Consider the following 19709-nt stretch of genomic DNA (forward strand, 5'->3'; position numbering starts at 1 on the left):
TTTACAATTTTATAATCAAGAAACTCTTATATAGGCACATGAAAGTGCAGAAAATAGAAGGACAGTGTTATCATGCAGCACATTTGATTACAGATTTAATTAGTTTAGCACAACATTGCAAACCAAAAGACCTATTCTTATATGCTGCTGTTCTAATCCTTATCTTCAAATCTGGTATCTCATGTTTTTTTTAGTCAGCCACAAATCGATGCAGCTTTTTTCCCCTTAATGAAATGTATACTTTTCCCTTGTATACATTTCATTACGAAAAAGACTTCTTGTTGAGAATTTGAAATAAGTCTTTCAAACTTTTTATGAATGTCTGATATTTTATTCCATCAATGTTTATTCTGAATACTGGTGCTCCATAAGGTAGCATTCTCAGTCCAATACTCTACTCCCTGTGCACTCATGACTGCAAGGCCAGATTCTGCTCTAACTCAGTCTACAAATATGCAGATGATACCACCATTGTATGCCTCATCTCAAATAATGATTAGTTAGAGTACAAGGAGATAGAAAGCTTAATAACACGGTGTCATGACAACAATCTTTTCCTCAGTGTCAGTTAAACAGAAGAGCTGGTCATTGATTTCAAGAAGGGGGCCCATGCACATGTTACTGTCTACATCAACAGTTTGAGGTTGAGAGCATCAAGTAGTGAATATCACCAGTGTCTGGTCTAACCACATAGATGCCTTAGCCAGGACAGTTCAATGCCTCTACTTCCTCAGGAGGTTAAAGAATTTAGCATATCCTCATCAATCCTATCAATTTTTATTGATGCATCATATCTGGATGCATAACAGCTTGGTATGACAACTACTCTGTGCTGCCAAATTAATTTGTCTCAACATTTGGTACCTAGCAATGAACTGATGGGCAGTGTATCCAACATGAAAACCTGCACGTGCTGGAAATCCAAGCAACACACACACACACAGAATACTGGACAACCTCAGCAGGCCAGGCAGCATCTATAGAAAAGAATAAACAGTTGATGTTTCAGTCCAATACTCTTCATCAAAACTGATGAAGGGTCTTGGCCCGAAACATCAACAGCTTTTCCCCTACATCCATGATGAATGCTAATGCAGGGTTGTGCTGTCTTTGTCTGCTTATGCACATATTCTCAACTGGTAGGACAACTGCATTTAAATAAAGTGTACTGGAATGTTAAATATAGAACTGACATACCATATTGATAAAATGTTATTCCTTTAGCTCGAGCACTCTTTCGGAGTTCATTTATTGCTACCAAAAGTGTTGCTATATTAAAAAAAATAAAGTAATTTGTCACAAGCAAAATAATATTACTTTAGAAACATACAAGCTTATGGCAACAATACTAGCTCCCAACAGCTAAATTATAAAGATTAGCCAAATATCAAATAAGTTTTAAAGAAACAGACCACTTAATATGGAATGAAATGTGAACTATATTGAATAATTGCTATAAAGCAAATCAGGGCAACAGTATGATTGTAAGCATTGTCGAATAAGAATTAAACCAGGTATTTAAAGGCCATAGGCTACAGCAAAACATGTATGACAAGAAATGAAATTCTGAGCAATTTTTTTAATTCTTAAATAGCTTTACTTTTTAAACAGCAATTAAAATTTTTACTTCAGCAGAGAAGTGATGTAAATTATTACAAAAAGTTTAGTTCTACCAAATTATAAGTTAGAAACCAGATGCGTTACTGATCACATTATAGAATGTGATTAAATAATAAACAGAAGGATAGTCAAGCAGAATTAGAATAAAACACAAGAAATAAATGAAAACAAAAATAGTATGCAGGCCAAATCATTTAGTGAAAAAGGTGGATGAAAACTAAAACAGAAGATCAAATAAGATTTATCTTATTAATTTTATTATGAAATTAGTTGGGGTACACAATATAGTAACTTTTTAAATTTTCATATGAATATCATACCTCCTTCCGACACTAATGAGCCAGCCAGAATAAAATAGGCCTGAATATAAATGGAACATTAAAGAAAATGTTTATTACTGCATTTAAGCATAACTAAAAATTCAAAAACACTATTGTATTAATTAACATTCTATATGCAAAATCACATTTTAACAAAACTCAACAGCCAGAAAATAATCCATACAAATAATACTACAGCTTGGTGAACATGTTTCAGCAAGAATATAGAAAGGATAGTTAAATTATTTCAACTTTGATCTACACGGAAGCTCTATTAGAAAGTTCCATTTTTGTCAGGTTGTATTTACTTCAAAGAGACCCAAAATATATATAGGGTTTTAGTATTGATGTATTAGTATTTTTAAAAAATGGTAATACAGTAAGATGATCATTATTATAAATGCCCATTTCCTAAGAAAATCACTAAGGGTACTTGAAATTTGTTATTTTGGGGAAGAACACAGAAAATAGCACATCTGTTTCCAGGCACCCTAATACCTCACACTTTGCTAATCAAAGATCAGGGATAACGCTCAAAATAACAATGCGTTCTTTCCTATACCATGAAAAGAAAAACTGCTTTGGTGATATTGGAGTATAAAAGTTGAAATTGTTCGCTGTGTAACCAAAACTATGTAGTCAGCTTTGAAACTTGCTATTTGCTATGCATGGACCCAATTTAGTAGGAGAATGAAATCTTAAGAATGTAGAAGACAATGGTGTGTTAATGAGAGGTAGCTAAGAGATGTAGATTAGAACATGATTAAGTCAATGGGTAGAAACAATAGAGGCGGATGTACGTGTAATACGCAACTATAGACCGATTGCATATGCTAATGCAACTAAACCAGGAGATTGCTATAAGAAATGCTATGTCCAAGGATCAGTGGGCAATCAGCGACTAGCTCAATGACTGTCTCAGCTTTGATTTGCAAATTAAAGTTTAACCCTTCTTGAAGAATCTTCTGCATCTCCTGGTCGTTTGTGGGGCAGGAAAAACCACGACAAAATTGGCGACCGCGGCAGGACCGGAAAGAGACCCGCAGAAAGGAAACGGCAGATTGGGGACGCTTTCCAGTCCTCTAGGGACCCCCACAAGGCTAACAGAATTAAGGGTGCACCCAAACAAAAGGTAAGCACTTATTGCGACAATTTGGACTAAGAATTCTGTTGGTCTTGGGGAGGTCTTGGAGTCTCAGAAGTGAGGAACCACTGCCGAAGGGTCTCTCCGGTCCAAAGAATCTGGCAGAATTGGGGGTTAACAGGAGGCTCAAAGGATTGATCAAGAACACTGCAGTGAGGGTAAGTACAAATAAGTTAATAAGAAGTTAAGAAAAATTCCACGAGGTGTTGGTATGAAACGAAGGGCTGAACGGGCAGGGAAAAGAAAATAGAGAAAATCCTCGTGGATACCGCCTTAACAGATAAGGGTCTGAATAGACAAGGTGCAAAGAGCAAGTTCTGTGGGTACCGCTATGAATAGAGGTCTGTACGGGCAGAACAGAATAGGAAACAAGGACAGTCCAATATATAGTTTAAAGCGCTAGTAGATAGACGATAGACTAGGCATAGAATTAGAGTAAATAATATTATCCAGTAAACGAACCGTGAATCTCTGAAATACCTTAAAAAGAGAGAATAACATGACAGGTAGAGGAACAGCAGTAGAGATTCTGAGCAAAAAATTCCCGATAAATAAATATGAGATCACAAAAACTTCAGAAAAATGGGAAAAAAGAACCAAAAACCTGGTCACAAAGTGGCCAAGAGAAGGAACCTTTGATGTAAGTTTGTGCGAAGAAATGGAGGGACTAATTAAAAATTACAAACCAAAAGATAAATCTAAGAAAAGAGGGCAAAAAAGAGAACGAGAAATGGAAGTGCTAAAACTCTTCAGAACGGAGGGAGAAAGGCTGAGGAGGACAGGTAGAATATTGATTACAAGCGAGGAAGACACTAAGGTGCTGGAGAAACAGCCTGTTAGAGAGAGAGGAAGGTACGGTGAGAAGCTGGCTTCAGCTCCGTACCCGGATGCGAAAGAAACAGAAAAGCCCCCTCCCTATAACGAGGAAGGAACCCCTAAGCAGTGCCCCCTGCTGACGGGAACAGTAAACATGCAGGGAGAAGTGCAAGTTTGGGATAATGAGGAGGAAAAAAAACAATACGAGAAGGAAAAAGTGGCGATATGGAAGGAGATACAGGCAGAAAGGATAAAGGTGGAACAGGCACAGAGAGAAATGGAAGAAGGGATTGAACGGATGAAATACTTGAGAGAGGAAAAGGAGTATGAGGAGTATCGGTTATACTATAGAAATAAACAGACTAGAAAAGAAAGTGGCTCATCAGGGCAGGAAGAGATGAGGCATTCAAGAAAAAGTGGAATAAAGATAGGAGATGAGAGTCTTGGAGAAACACAAGAGAGAAGGGAATCAAGCATGAGTAAGGATCATGAGGAGTCCCTGCCACAGGTGTACAGACACGGACAGGAAGAAAGAGAAGGTGACTCATTGGAGGAGCAAGAGTTAAGTGGAGAGAGAGAGAGGATGCGAGAATTTGTGGGGAAGAGGTAGGAGGCAGAAGCCTAGAAGAGCAGAAGGAGGCGGTCGGGGAGTGACTCGCAGAAGTAGAGAGAGAGCCAGATAAGTTACTGAGAGGGGATTGCCAGAGGAGATGCGAAAAATACTCCAGGGGCCAACCAAGTATTGAATCAAGACAGAAAGGAAGGACTCCAAAGGGAGACCGAGGGAAGAAGAGGACCACGAAAAAATTTGTGTGGGAGGCAGTAAAGACATACCCTGAGACAGATGGGGAGTCAGGTGAGGAGGAGAGCCAGGGCAGGTGGGAAGGAGGAAGAATGATGCCGTTGTTAGTTAAAGGATCAGGACAAGTGCAGTATATCCCTTGGGGATCCCAGGACCTAGAAGGGCTGAAAAACACTCTGCCCAATCTACATGAAGGAGCAGGGAAATGGATTAGAGCCTTTGAAGAAGAAACGGCGGGACGATTATTGGCTATGGGAGATTTGAAGGCACTATTGATAAGGTTGATGGTAACCTCCAAAATTAACGAACTAATGGAAATGGCTGGCATAGTAAACTCGAACGACCCAAGAACTGATGGAGACGGGTTTGACAGAGTGAGGCAGAGGGTATGGCAGGCCCTCAGAAAGCTTTATCCACTCAAAGTGGACCCCAAAACCTTAAAAGGGGATCCACTGGGAGACACTGAAAACCCAGCAGCCTACGTAGAAAACCAGTTGAAAAGGTGGAGACTGGAGACTGAGCAAGAGTGGAGAATAGCTTATTTATGATCTCACTGTTCCGACATAGCATTTTGGATGCAATGCCTCCACAAGTAAAATCCAAACTGGAGGCAGTGGTTGGGCTGACGTCAATGACCCCACAAGAATTTAGAGACCACGTAGTCCATGCGGTTGAGAAGTACCGGAAAGACAAATGAAGGTTGGCTGAGCAGCAGGAAGAGGTGCAAAGAAAGTTAATACAAATGCAGCTCGAAGAACTCAAAAAGAAGGAAAAAGAGAAAAACAAAAAGATGCTGCCAGCAACCACCGGTCCGAGTACAGCCATCGAACTGGACAAAGCACTGCTATATGGAGGGACCGATTATACTGTAAGACAAGGGCTGGAAAACCCCATGCCAATAATCGTCTTTGGAGGAGCATTCCCACAAATGCCCTATCAGGAACAGATAAATTCAAACAGCCCAGACAGGACTCAAAGTCCCAAGGAGGGGGACAGAGGAGCTATGGGCAGAGGGGACCAGTGAGGAAATAGGGGGAAAGAGAGGTAGAGAGGCTGTGCTGGGGATGTAATCAGCCAGGTCACATGAGAAGAGATTGTCTGTTTACACCATGGCCTGTCACACACCAGCAGGAACCGATAAGAAGGGAACTAAAGTTTAGCCAAGGACCAGCCCCCACAGGCCCAAGCGGACCTGTGAACCCCTATGCAAGGTATTAGGGGTGCCCCGAGAACTCGAGTGGGAAGGGACATTACCCAATGATAACAAGGGAGGCAGACGAGGAACCCATTGTTCAGGTTATGTTAGAAGGGCAACTGACACCAATGATGATAGATACTGGAGCCACGTACACTTGTGTACAGCCACAGTATGCCCTTCACCTTCCCATGTCAGGAAAGTTTATTAAGACGGTAGGGTTCTCGGGGAAAACACAGTTGACACAGTGCATGGCTCCAGTGCGGCTGAGAATGGGAAATAAAGGAATTGTTTTGCCGGTGCTAGTATTTAAAGGAACTCCGATTAATTTGTTAGGCAGAGATGCCTTATTGAAACTGGAATTAAAATTAGAATGCACCAGAAACGGGCTGAGTGTGGAAAGAGCAGGGGCTCAATTGATAGTGCGAGAAGACAAGAAGGTTAATGTCTTTTGGATAGGAGACATTGCAGATCAGATTCAGGAAACCTGGGAAAAATGGAAAAAGGGCGTGCAGGCTATATTACCCAGGGCTGTAAACCCAAATCTGAGCTACATTGTACAGTGATTTTTGACGAGACTCAGAACAGGGAGTTAGAGGAGAGATGGCACCTGGAGGCATGTACCCAACAGCACCTGGAAGGGGAGACTTTGATAATTGGAAAGCAAGAGGCAGCTTTACAAGTTAAGTGGAACACCTTTTTAGAAAAATGGTACAGGATACCGGAGGCTGCGCCCCACGTAACGTTGTTGGTAAACAAGGAATATCAGTCTAAAGACTTAGGACCCTTTGTTAAGAGTGCTGAAACCGTAACAGTGTGGAGGAAAATCACACCAGAGGTGTGGATATCAGAAGACAACAATTGCATTAAAATAATGATAAGTGTAGATATGGTAGGGACAGTGAGAGAGGTCGAAATAACTCCCCAACCACACCTGCCCTTGCTGGGAAAGGAAAGAGGCCAGCAGAAAGATAAAAGGTTAGATGAGTTGCCGTCTATTCTGTGGTCACAGCATGACACGGACGTAGGGAAAATAAAAACAGCTAGTCCGGTGGAAATAAGGCTGAAAAAAGGAGCAATTCCACCCAGGAGACCACAATACCCACTAAGTCCAGAAGCAGAAGAGGGAATAGCGTCGACAGTGCAGGGGTTGCTTGAAATAGGAGTGCTTAAAAGAACAAACAGTCCATGCAATACCCCGTTGTTGCCGGTCTTAAAAGCAGATAAATCTAAGTGGAGATTGGTGCATGATTTGCGAGCGGTAAACGATGTGGTAGAGGACTGGCCAGCGGTAGTCCCCAACCCACACACGCTTTTGACTAATGTTCCACCAGAAGCAAGTTACTTTTCAGTGATTGATTTGTGTTCGGCTTTCTTCAGCATTCCTCTAGCCGATCAGTGTCAGTATTTGTTTGCATTTACTTACAGAGGTGCTCAGTATACCTATACCAGAATGCCACAAGGATTTAAACATTCACCACACATTTTTAATCAGGTATTGAAGGCAGACCTAGAGAGCATGCCGTTGGAAAGTACATTGTTACAGTATGTGGATGACCTGTTGATTTGCTCCCACAGTAAGGAACAGTGTGAGCAGGACACTATAACTCTGTTAGAGAAATTAGCGCGCGGAGGACATAAAGTATCCAAAAAGAAACTGCAATTCTGCACGCAGCAAGTGGAGTACTTAGGCAGGGTAATATCCAAGGGAGTGAAGGCGATAGCACTAGATCAGATTGAGGCAATAACTAAGGCCCCAAAACCCCAGACTGTAGGGCAGATGATGACGTTTTTGGGAATGGCAGGGTACAGCTCAGATTGGATAGGAGAATATGCTGAGACTGTGGCACCTTTGAGAAAGATAATGAAAGAAGCAGGACATACAGATTTGAAGAACGGCTTACAGTGGAATGGAGAGGCGGAGATAGCTTTCAATACTATTAAGCAGGAATTGCAGTCAGCACCAGCATTAGCTTTGCCTGACTACGAGAAGGTTTTTTTATTTGTATGTATCCAACCGACAGGAGGGTTATGTCACAGCGGTTCTAACACAAGAGACAGGCACAGGAAAAGCAAAGCAGCCGATAGCATACTACAGTACGAGACTAGATGAGGTGGCTCAGGGGTATCAGGGATTGGCGGCGCTGTACTATGCACATGAAAAGGCATCATCTGTAACCCTGGGCTATCCTGTGACTCTGTACACACACCACAAAGTAGCAGAATTGCTGGAAAGAGGGAAATTTGTGCTGACACCAGCCAGGATAGCAACATATCAGATGCTATTGACATTTCCTGACATAACTATACAGAGATGCACTACCAGTAATATAGCCGATTTTGTCTCTTTAGACTATGAAGGAGAACCCCATGATTGTGTATGGAAGATGATGGCTTTTGCCAAATAGAGAGCAGATTTATGGTCAGAACCACTAGAGGATATAGATAAAAAGGTTCTGTTCGTAGATGGCTCTTGTTATAGGGATTATGATGGAAATCATGCAGGATTCTCAGTGGTGCAGCAGGATCAGTCGAGCTATAAGATTATTAGAATGGAGTCCTGCCCCCAACCGTGTTCTGCCCAACTAGCAGAAATCAAAGCCCTGACAGCTGCGTGTGAAATGATGGAAGGTGAGAAAGTAGACATCTATACTGATTCGGCATATGCTCATGGAGTATGCTATTTGTTCGGGGCAGTGTGGAAGCAGAGAGGTTTTAAAAAAAGTAGTGGAGATCCCATACAACATTGTCAGCAAATTCTAGACTTAATAAAAGCCATAATGAAACCTAAAGCATTGGCTATAGTAAAATGCCAGGCACATAAAAAGGGAAATGATGTAATAACAAAGGGCAATCAAGCTGCGGACGAGGCAGCCAGAAAAGCGTCTGGATGTACATCAGCTGTCATTGCCCCCCCAGGTAAGCCTAACTCCAGAACCTGACGTAGAGAACCTAATTGAAATACAAGGTAAGGCAACTTTGGCAGAACAGACAATGTGGAGAAAAAGGGGGGCCAAGCAGAACCCGGAAGGCTTGTGGAGCACGGAAGACGGTTTGTTGGTAGCGCCCACCCCTCTACTGACGATTCTGATTTCAGAAGCGCATGGGATGGACCATTGTGCAAGGGGGGAAGTGATAAGGAAAATAAAGAAGGATGGTTTTTGGTCACCTTATTTACAGGCTTCAGTGGACTTTGTTTTGTCACAGTGCGAGGTATGCGCACAAAATAATGTTCGGAAGGGAATTACAACCCCAATAGGTCACATTCCTGTACCTGAAGGACCATTTAAACATCTAGTGATCGATTACGTAGACATGATAAAGACAGTGAGAGAGAAAAGATACATGCTGGTAGTAATTGATCGATTTAGCAGATGGGTGGAGGCGGTACCTTCAAGAGATCAAGGGGCAAAGACAGTGGTAAAATTTCTGACAAATGAAGTGATCCCAAGGTTTGGAATACCTACAGAAGTTAGCTCAGACAATGGTTCAGCTTTTATCCAGAAAGTGGTCAAACTGGTACTACAGGCGCTGAGGATAAAGCAAAGGTTTGGATGTGTATACCACCCTCAGTCGCAGGGCATGGTAGAGAGAATTAATGGAACCCTGAAAGCCAAACTAAACAAAATTTGTGCAAACACTAAACTTAATTGGGTCGATGCTTTACCGTTAGCATTGATGAGTTACCGCATGCAAACTAATCGAATAACATGCCTGACACCGCATGAGATGCTCACTGGAAGGCCCATGCCAGTGCCCCAGTGGAGAGGACCATATAAGGGACCTAGCTTGGAACAATTGGAAATAGAATTGAAACAATACATGCAGCAGCTAACCATGATACATAGGTCCATTTATGCCCAGGAAAAACAGAAAGAGACGGAGACCATACAAGGGGAAGGACCGATCAAACCAGGAGACCAGGTTTACCTGCGAGTTTTTCGGAGAAAGTGGAACGAGCCAAGAAGGGAGGGATCCTTTACGGTGACTAAGGCATCACCCACCGCAGTTCAGGTAGAAAGACGCTCCACCTGGTACCACCTGAACCATTGCACGAGGGCAGTCCTGCAAGGGCAATCAGGTGAAGTGTCTGAGGTAAGTGATGCGGAAGAGCAATTAGCAGGAGACAGACGAGGGAACAAGAAGCTGACACTGCACCGCAGGAGTTTGATCAATTAGCAAGGGAAATTTTTGATTCTGAGGACGGGCCTCAAGACCCTCAGAATGTGGTGGTGGATAATAGGGCTTCTCCAGATAATGGGGATGAGCTGGGAACGACCAGTTGCCCCCCCGGGGACAAAGCACCCACATACTCTAGTGTAGACTTGGGAACCATTAGTGGGGCAGATATGGAATGGGACTGGTAACCTGCAGAAAAGAAGTAAGAGGAGCACAACACTTACCTCCTCGCCATGGTTAAAGACACGTACTAATCAGTGGTATCAAAGGGCAACTTACACGGCAGGAATGATGAAGAGATAAAATTGTTATCTGTGCTCAAGGGAAAGCCCCACTCAGCGTGTAGTTCCCATGCCTTATAACTCCTCCACCTGCACGCGGTGGCGAAGAGAGCACAGGGAGCGATGCGAACTACAGTGTCCAGGTCCGGTTAGGGCTTGTTTCATGAGGGTTTGCGTTAAAACAGATTCCTGTTATCAAAACTGTATGAACAATGCACCCATGTGCCCATATTGGTGTATGTTATATCAGGCGTCCTCGCAATTTGACCAAAACAAGCTTGCCTATCACTGTAATTATAGCAGACCCTGGGCTATAAATAAAAGAAGCCAGACACCTACACTGCAACAGCTTATAATGCAGGACCATCTGAATTATGAATGTTTCATGTGGGTGGGCACTCACCCGGTTGGCCACTTCCGAGGCAACTGCACTCAGACATGGGATGTAACCCCAGGTAAAAGACACTTGACGGGTTCCCCTCCTCCTGAGGGTGCAATGGACTCTCAGACTATCCCATTAGCAGACACTTGGTGGCTGTGTGGACAGGAAGGAGGTCTGAGATCTACGCTCCCCCTCAGGTGGGCAGGAACATGTATGCGTGTCATGCAGCTTCAGGAAGTTATAATGTCCCCTGAAGTACAGTCCAAAGCTAACTTCCCTGAGCAGCGGACTCTGCTACGACAGAACAGAAAATATGACCCAGACCCGACAATCCAGATTGACAGTATAGGGCAGCCGAGAGGTATACCTAACGAATTCAAGGCACGAAATGAGATTGCTGCAGGCTGGGAAGCTATCATACCTGTGATAGGGGTAAGCAAAAATGTTGAATGGATAAACTATATATACTACAATCAACAGAGGTTCATCAACTACACCGATGATGCACTGGAGGCCTTAGGGCAACAGCTAGATGCAACTAGCAGGATGGCGTGGCAAAACAGACAGGTACTGGATTGGCTTTTGGCAGAAAAAGGGGGTGTGTGTGTAATGTTTGGAGAACAATGCTGCACTTTCATACCGAACAATACTAGCCCAGAAGGGTCTTTCACCAGAGCAATGAATAAATTAAAGGATCTGCGGACGGAGGTCAAAGAGAATGCAGGATTTGAACATCAGTTCTTTGATTGGTTGGAAAGTAGACTCGGAGGATGGGGAGCATGGCTGACTAAAATGGCAATAACTGTCAATATTATATTGTTGAGCTGTGCGCTTGTGCTGTGCTGTTTTCTTCCTTGTCTCAAATCTCTTGTAGTGCGTGCTGCAACCAAACAATTTCCAATGCTCGTGGCAATTACTGAAGCAAGCTTAGTGGAAAAAGAAACACCGAAAATGTATTGTTACAGCCTACAACACCTGCAGGATGAACAAGAGCAAAATGACAGTGTGGGAGTAGATTGTAAGGGCTTCTGAGTCTTTTTCCCTCTCAGGTACAGAGGGACAGGTTTTTGGCTCAGCGGCCCAGGGTAACAGGGAGTGCATACTTTGAGGTCTTGGCGCAGAAAATTATAGTTTAACCCGAGATTTGGGAATAAGTGCTTGAGTTTATTGGGGCTTCTGTGCGCAGACTCTTAGTCTTCTTTCTCTGTGTGAGACCCTCTGGGTCTCAAAGGGGGGATATATTGGAGTATAAAAGTTGAAATTGTTTGCTGTGTAACCAAAACTATGTAGTCAGCTTTGAAACTTGCTATTTGCTATGCATGGACCCAATTTAGTAGGAGAATGAAATCTTAAGAATGTAGAAGACAATGGTGTGTTAATGAGAGGTAGCTAAGAGATGTAGATTAGAACATGATTAAGTCATGAAATCTTAAGAATGTAGAAGACAATGGTGTGTTAATAAGAGGAAGCTAAGAGATGTAAATTATGTAGTCTGAGTTTGCTATTTGCTATGCATGTACCCAATTTAGTAGGAGAATGAAATCTTAAGAATGTAGAAGACAATGGTGTGTTAATGAGAGGTAGCTAAGAGATGTAAATTAGAACATGATTAAGTCAATGGGTAGAAACAATAGTGGCGGATGTACGTGTAATAAGCAACTACAGACCGATTGCATATGCTAATACAACTAAACCAGGAGATTGCTATAAAAAATGCTATGTCCAAGGATCGGTGGGCAATCAGCGACTAGCTCAATGACTGTCTCAGCTTTGATTTGCAAATTAAAGTTTAACCCTTCTTGAAGAATCTTCTGCGTCTCCTGGTCGTATGTGGGGCACGAAAAACCACGACAGTGACAAATAATCTTGTGCTAATAAAAATTCAACCCTTTCATATTAAGCAGAACAATACTTGGATCCTGAAGACCTATTGTCTGGAAATGGCGTTAAGGCTGGAGGGGGCAGCTAAAATCATATGCTAGTTACCAGTTTGTGATTTAAACAATAGTTACTAATTACTTCTTTCATAGGAGCAAAAGCAGACTGCAGTTTCAAATTAAAGCTGAAATGCTAGCAAGGACTATGCCGAGTGGGAAAATATTTCAAGGGCAATGTAACATACCAACTAAAATTGTAGTTAACAAAATATACTCAGGATCATACTGCATTTCAGACAATATGTTTAGATTATGTAAAATAAAGGGTTTGGTGTACAATTTGTTATGCTTAGATTGAGCACCTGCAATAGGGAAAGCATTGTATTTTCTTGCAGAACCTTTTTTGTTTGTTTACAAAGTTCAAAGCAAATTTATTATCAAAGTATATGTATGTCACCATATCCAACCCTGAGATTCACTTCTAAAGCATTTGTTAATGCAGAACTTACCCACATTAAGGATTCTATATGATGGGGATGTAAAAGTCCACTAACTCCATGGTACACGGAAAGTCCTGCACCCATCATAAAAATTCCTACGCCACTAATGAGAGATGCAATGGAGCGCATATTTGTAAATCCATACCTTGATTTAAACAAAATCAGAATACAAAGACAATTAAACACACTACATCAGTTTGGATGATGGAAAGATTATGTTTTACTTTGCATGCAGCATTAAAATTAATCATTGGTCATCACAATCATTTTAAATGGTAAAAACTAACAAACTTTTGAATCTGCAACAGCAAAATAGCTGTTATAACTAATGGCTCCTTCTCCACCATTTTCCTGATGTGAGAGACAGATGCCAGACAGAGACACATTTCTGATTATAAAGAAAATTAAGTTTTTCTTACGGATGGCCAGCATCTGGAGTCCTAGAAGACTGAACGACACCCACTGCTAGTAATGCCTATGAAAAAATTATCTTTGTATCAATTTTATGGCAAAATTGTGAGAATTCGTCATTAATAGAACATTGCAAATACATCAGTTCTAGTTAGCCAAAAAGGTTAAATTCTGATGTCAGTGTCAAATGGCCAACAAACGCCATTCATTGCAGTGCTGTAATGATGATTTCGGTTTTCAATTATTTGTACTATTCACTGGCTGGACGTTTAAGTTGAGCAAAACTGTTTCAGTGCACCAAAAGCTTTTGATCCACACCTTGAAGCAGGTGGATGATGCTAATGCACATGACAATAGCATATCCATGACCAAATGTCATTTTATCAAATGAAATTCAAGGATTAAGCATAAAATAACTAAAGTAATTGGAATTAATCAAGTGGTGCTTAAAAACAAAAATGGGGAAAAATGATTGGATTGAGGGAAATGACAAGACAAAGGAAATGTAAGAACTTTCTTTTGACTTCAATATTATAACAACTTCTTACACAGAAATTAGACTGAACACAATAAATGCTCTTTTTGGGTTGATTTGTTGAAATTAGTAAGCAATTAACACACAAATCAAGTGAAGTTAACAAGATACATTAAAAAAAAACAGAAGAGCACCAGCTTTTGAAGATTCACTACTTTCCCAACCATTATCTTAACTTGCTGAACATTCTAGGCTACGTAGCATGTGTCATAAATTGGTCGTTAGTTCAGCAAAGACTAGCTATTATGATTAACTGCACCAATTATTAACCCAATTTTATTTTTAAAAAATTTGTTTTTAATTATTGTAAAATTAACTGCTGTATACAACTTTGATCTATAGCCATAAAGTAGCAGTAATTTATATTTGGAAAGGTTTTAACATCCTGAGGCTTTCCAATTTCCAACTGATAATAACTGAACAAACACTTTGTATGTCCTAATTTAAATCACATTTGGAGGTCAGCATGACATAGAATAAACTATTCAATACTGTGGCGGGGTAACTTCGAGAGAAAGTCCAAAATTCCAAAAGCATGTGTGGTAATTGAAGACATTCAGTTATTCCCACAGAATAAATTGAGACCTTCCCTACCTGGTTACAGGTGTCAGCCAGTGAGTGTATAGCTTCTGAGAACATTGATGCAGACCCTGTATAAACCCAGGCAAGTAGTTTGAAGATAAAATTCAGTCCATTTCTAGAGATGGAGTTAACAAAATTAACATATTGACAGCACAGAAATTGTTGAATTCAGGACCAACAATAAAACAATTTTTAACATTGCTTTAAGTTCAACTAAAATAACATGAAACCAACACTTAATTACAAAATCTCCCATATACAGTGGCATGCAAAAGTTTGGGCAACCCTGGTCAAAATCTCTGTTACTGTGAATAGTTAAGTGAGTAGAAGACGAAATATCTCCAAAAGTCATAAAGTTAATGATGAAACATTCTTTTCAACATTTTAGGCAACATTGGTGTATTAGTTTTGTTTTGTACAATTTTAGAATTTATTTAAAAAAAAAGGAAAGGAGCACCATGCAAGCGTTTGGGCACCCCAAGAGACTTGAGCTCTCAGATAACTTTTACCAAGGTCTCAGACCTTAATTAGCTTGTTAGGGCTATGGCTTGTTCACAGTCATCGTTAGGAAAGGCTAGGTTATGCAAATTTCAAAGCTTTATAAATACCCTGACTCCTCAAACTTTGTCCCAACAATCAGCAGCCATGGGCCCCTCTGAGCAGCTGCCTAGCACTCTGAAAATGACAATAATTGATGCCCACATAGCAGAAGGCTATAAGAAGATAGCAAAATGTTTCCTCAGTTCGTAATGTAATTAAGAAATGGCAGTTAACAGGAACAGTGGAGGCCAAGTTGAGGCCTTGAAGGCCAAGAAAACTTTCCGAGAGAACTGCTCGTAGGATTGCTAGAAAGGCAACTCAAAACCCCTGTTTGACTGCAAAAGACCTTCAGGAAGATTTAGCAGACTCTGGAGTGGTGGTGCACTGTTCTACTGTGCAGCAACACCTGCACAAATATGACCTTCATGGAAGAGTCATCAGAAGAAAACCTTTCCTGAGTCCTCACCACAAAATTCAGTGTCAGAAGTTTGCAAAGAAACATCTATACAAGCCTGATGCATTTTGGAAACAAGTCCTGTGGATTGATGAAGTTAAAACAGAACTTTGTGGCCACAATGAGGAAAAAAGGGTGCAGAATTTCATGAAAAGAACACCTCTCTGACTGTTAAGCACGGGGTGGATCGATCATACTTTAGGCCTGTGTTGCAGCCAGTGGCACTGAAAACATTTCACTGGTAAAGGGAAGAATTAATTCAATTAAATACCAGCAAACTCTGGAAGCAAACATCACACCGTCTGTAAAAAAGCTGAAGATGAAAAGAGGATGGCTTCTACAACAGGATAATGATCCTAAACACACCTCAAAATCCACAATGGACTACCTCAAGAGGCGCAAGCTGAAGGTTTTGCCATGGCCCTCACAGTCCCCCAACCTAAACATCATCGAAAATCTGTGGATAGACCTCAAAAGAGCAGTGTATGCAAGACGGCCCAAAAATCTCATAGAACTAGAAGTCTTTTGCAAGGAAGAATGGGCGAAAGTCCCCCAAACAAGAATTGAAAGACTCTTAGCTGGTTAAAAAAAAGCGTTTACAAACTGTGATACTTGCCAAAGGGGGTGTTACTAAGTACTAACCATGCAGGGTGCCCAAACTTCTGCTTCGGGCCTTTTTCCTTTTTTGTTATTTTGAAACTGTAAAAGATAGAAATAAAAAAGTAACCTTGCTTAAAATATTAAACAAATGTGTCATCTTTAACTTTATACCTTTTGGAAATCAGGTCATCTTTTACTCGCTTAGCTATTCATAGTAACAGAAATTTTGACCAGGGGTGCCCAAAGTTTTGCATGCCACTGTAGCTTAATCACAACCATACATTAGATTGCCAAATTGAGTGTGTTGATACCCTGTAGAACAAACTATGTAAATAAATAGTCATGCATGAAATTTTGCAAAATAACATTTTAACCATTAATATGTTTACCATTATCTTGTTCTTAATTTGTTTTTTCTAAATCCAATTCCATTACTAAAACAAAAAGAAGAAACAATAGATACAAAACAATAACTTACATACAGATAGCAACCAATACAACCTTTCCTGGTCCTTGTAAAAATGGTGTTGATTTAGTTGACCTAGGCTGAAAAGAGAAAAAAAATCAAAATCTGTAACACTAAACACGAGGAAATCTGCAGATGCTGGAAATTCAAACAACACACACAAAATGCTGGTGGAACACAGCAGGCCAGGCAGCATCTATAAGGAGAAGGGTCTCAGCCCGAAACGTCGACTGTGCAGGGATCTGTTCTGGAACACCTCCTCTTTGTGATTTTTATAAGTGACCCGGATGAAGAAGTAGAAGAGTGAGCAAGTTTGCTGATGACACAAAAGTTGGGGGTGTTGTGGATCATCTGGAGGGTTGTCAGAGGTTACAGCAGAACATTGATAGGTATGTTCTATGTTCTAAAAACTCACTCCATTGATTGATTGATGATGGAATTGACTTATGAGGAGAGGCCAAGCAGACCCAGGTCCACAGTCTTTAAGAATTGAGGAGATCGAGCATGTTTCTTTGAAAAATACAACTTAAGTTTCTCAAGGCAGATGCTTTTCTTATTGAAGTCCGGAATACGAGGGTGACAGCCTCAGAAAAATGAGAACTGTTTTAGATACAGGCAGAAGCTGTTTAGATATAGAGAAGAAGCTAATAGGATAGGAAACCAAAAGGATGAATTTTATAGAGATTTCTAAAAGGCCACCAATGAGAATAATCAAGAGGGTGGAAAAACACATCTTGGAACAGAAAGTTTAGATATACAGAAGAGCCAATTCATGCAAGAATTTAAAAACAGCTAAGAATTACTATTTGTACGCAAGCTTACATAGGTAGACACACACACACACACAGATAAAAGATGAAGAGGGTTTTCTTGCATATTTGGGCATAGCAGAATTTTTGAGAAATGCTAATGCACATTGTGGAAGAAGAGAGACTGACTAGGCAAACACCGGAATAGTTAAAATTGGTAAAACAAATCTCTTATAGCAACTGAGACTGAGATATAGGGATACAAGAACCCAAAGTCAACAAATGGGAGTAGATGAAAATATAGAGTGGATGATCAGCTTAGGATCAAATAGGACATAGCGCTTGGTCAGAATCAACTGATGGCCAGAGAGCAAATCAAAACAGTTAATCAGGAACAGGCCTTGAAAAAGGCCGGGAAAAAAAAAGGCCCTGTTCTTGTCGTGGTTGCTCATGCCCCACAAACGACCAGGAGACACAGAAGATTCTTCAAGAAGGGTTAAACTTTAATTTGCAAATCAAAGCTGAGACAGTCATTGAGCTAGTCGCTGATTGCCCACCGATCCTTGTACATAGCATTTTTTATAGCAATCTCCTGGTTTAGTTGCATTAGCATATCCAGTTGGTCTACAGTTGCGTATCACAAGTACATCAGCCACTATTGTTTCTACCCATTGACTTAATCATGTTCTAATCTGCATCTCTTAGCTACCTCTCATTAACACACCATTGTCTTCTACATTCTTAAGATTTCATTCCCCAACTAAATTGGATACATGCATAGCAAATAGCAAACACAAAGCTGACTACATAGTTTTGGTTACACAGCAAACAATGCAACTTTTATACTCCAATATATCCCCTCTTTATAGGGTCTCACACAGAGAAAGAAGACTAAGAGTCCGCGCACAAAAGCCCCAATAAACTCAAGCACTTATTCCCAAATTTCGGGTTAAACTATAATTTTCTGCGCCAAGACCTCAAAGTATTCTCTCCCTGTTACCCTGGGCCGCTGAGACAAAAACCTGTCCATTTGTACCTGAGACAGGGGGAAAAAACTCAGAAGCCCTTACAATCTACTCCCACACTGTCATTTTGCTCTTGTTCATCCTGCAGGTGTTGTAGGCTGTAACGATACATTTTCGGTGTTTCTTTCTCCACTAAGCTTTCTTCACTAATTGCCACGAGCATTGGAAATTGTTTGGTTGCAGCACGCACTACAAGAGACTTGAGACAAGGAAGAAAACAGCACAGCACAAGCGCACAGCTCAACAATACAATACTGACAGTTATGGCCATTTTAGTCAGCCATGCTCCTCATCCTCCGAGTCTATTTTCTAACCAGTCAAATAACTGATGTCCGAACCCTGCATTCTGTTTAACTTCCTTTCTTAGACTTTTCAACTTATACGTTGCCTTACTAAACGATCCTTCAGGACTAGTGTTATTTGGTATAAAGGTACAGCACTTCTCTCCAAACATCACACAAACTCCTCCTTTTTCTGCCAAAGTTGCCTTACCTTGTATTTCAATTAGGTCCTCTACCACAGATTCTGGAGCTAGGCTTACCTGGGGGGCAATGACAGCTGATGTACATCCAGACGCTTTTCTGGCTGCCTCGTCCGCAGCTTGATTCCCCTTTGTTATTACATCATTTCCCTTTTTATGTGCCTGGCATTTTACTATAGCCAATGCTTTAGGTTTCATTATGGCTTTTATTAAGTCTAGAATTTGCTAACAATGTTGTATGGGATCTCCATTACCTTTTTTAAAACCTCTCTGCTTCCACACTGCCCCGAACAAATGGCATACTCCATGAACATATGCCGAATCAGTATAGATGTCTACTTTCTCACCTTCCATCGTTTCACACGCAGCTGTCAGGGCTTTGATTTCCGCTAGTTGGGCAGAACACAGTTGGGGACAGGACTCCATCCTAATAATCTTTTAGCTCGACTGATCCTGCTGCACTACTGAGAACCCTGCATGATTTCCATCATAATCTCTATAACAAGAGCCATCTACGAACAGAACCTTTTTATCTGCATCCTCTAGTGATTCTGACCGTAAATCTGCTCTCTATTTGGCAAATGCCATCGTCTTCCCGACACAATCATGGGGTTCTCCTTCATACCCAAAGGGACAAAATCAGCTATATTACTGGTAGTGCATCTCTGTATAGTTATGTCTGGAAATGTCAATAGCATCTGATACGCTGCTATCCTGGCTGGCGTTATTGGAGAATAAAAGTTGCATTGT

General features: G+C 41.0%; 1 protein-coding gene across 4 annotated transcripts in view; it reads right to left on the reverse strand.

Moving 5' to 3' along the window:
* The window catches only part of slc30a9 (solute carrier family 30 member 9), a 94366-nt gene that overhangs the window by 17278 nt on the left and 57379 nt on the right, over positions 1–19709 (reverse strand). For all 4 annotated transcript variants that reach the window (XM_073064750.1, XM_073064747.1, XM_073064749.1 and 1 more), the window contains exons 10-15: positions 16717–16784; positions 14657–14759; positions 13536–13591; positions 13126–13261; positions 1941–1980; positions 1198–1269 (exon numbers count right to left, since the gene is read on the reverse strand). In XM_073064750.1, coding sequence (XP_072920851.1) covers positions 1198–1269; positions 1941–1980; positions 13126–13261; positions 13536–13591; positions 14657–14759; positions 16717–16784 — 475 coding nt within the window. The remainder of the gene's footprint in view (positions 1–1197; positions 1270–1940; positions 1981–13125; positions 13262–13535; positions 13592–14656; positions 14760–16716; positions 16785–19709) is intronic.

The sequence above is a fragment of the Hemitrygon akajei genome, chromosome 13 (assembly GCF_048418815.1).
Source record: "Hemitrygon akajei chromosome 13, sHemAka1.3, whole genome shotgun sequence".
NCBI classification, from domain to species: domain Eukaryota; kingdom Metazoa; phylum Chordata; class Chondrichthyes; order Myliobatiformes; family Dasyatidae; genus Hemitrygon; species Hemitrygon akajei.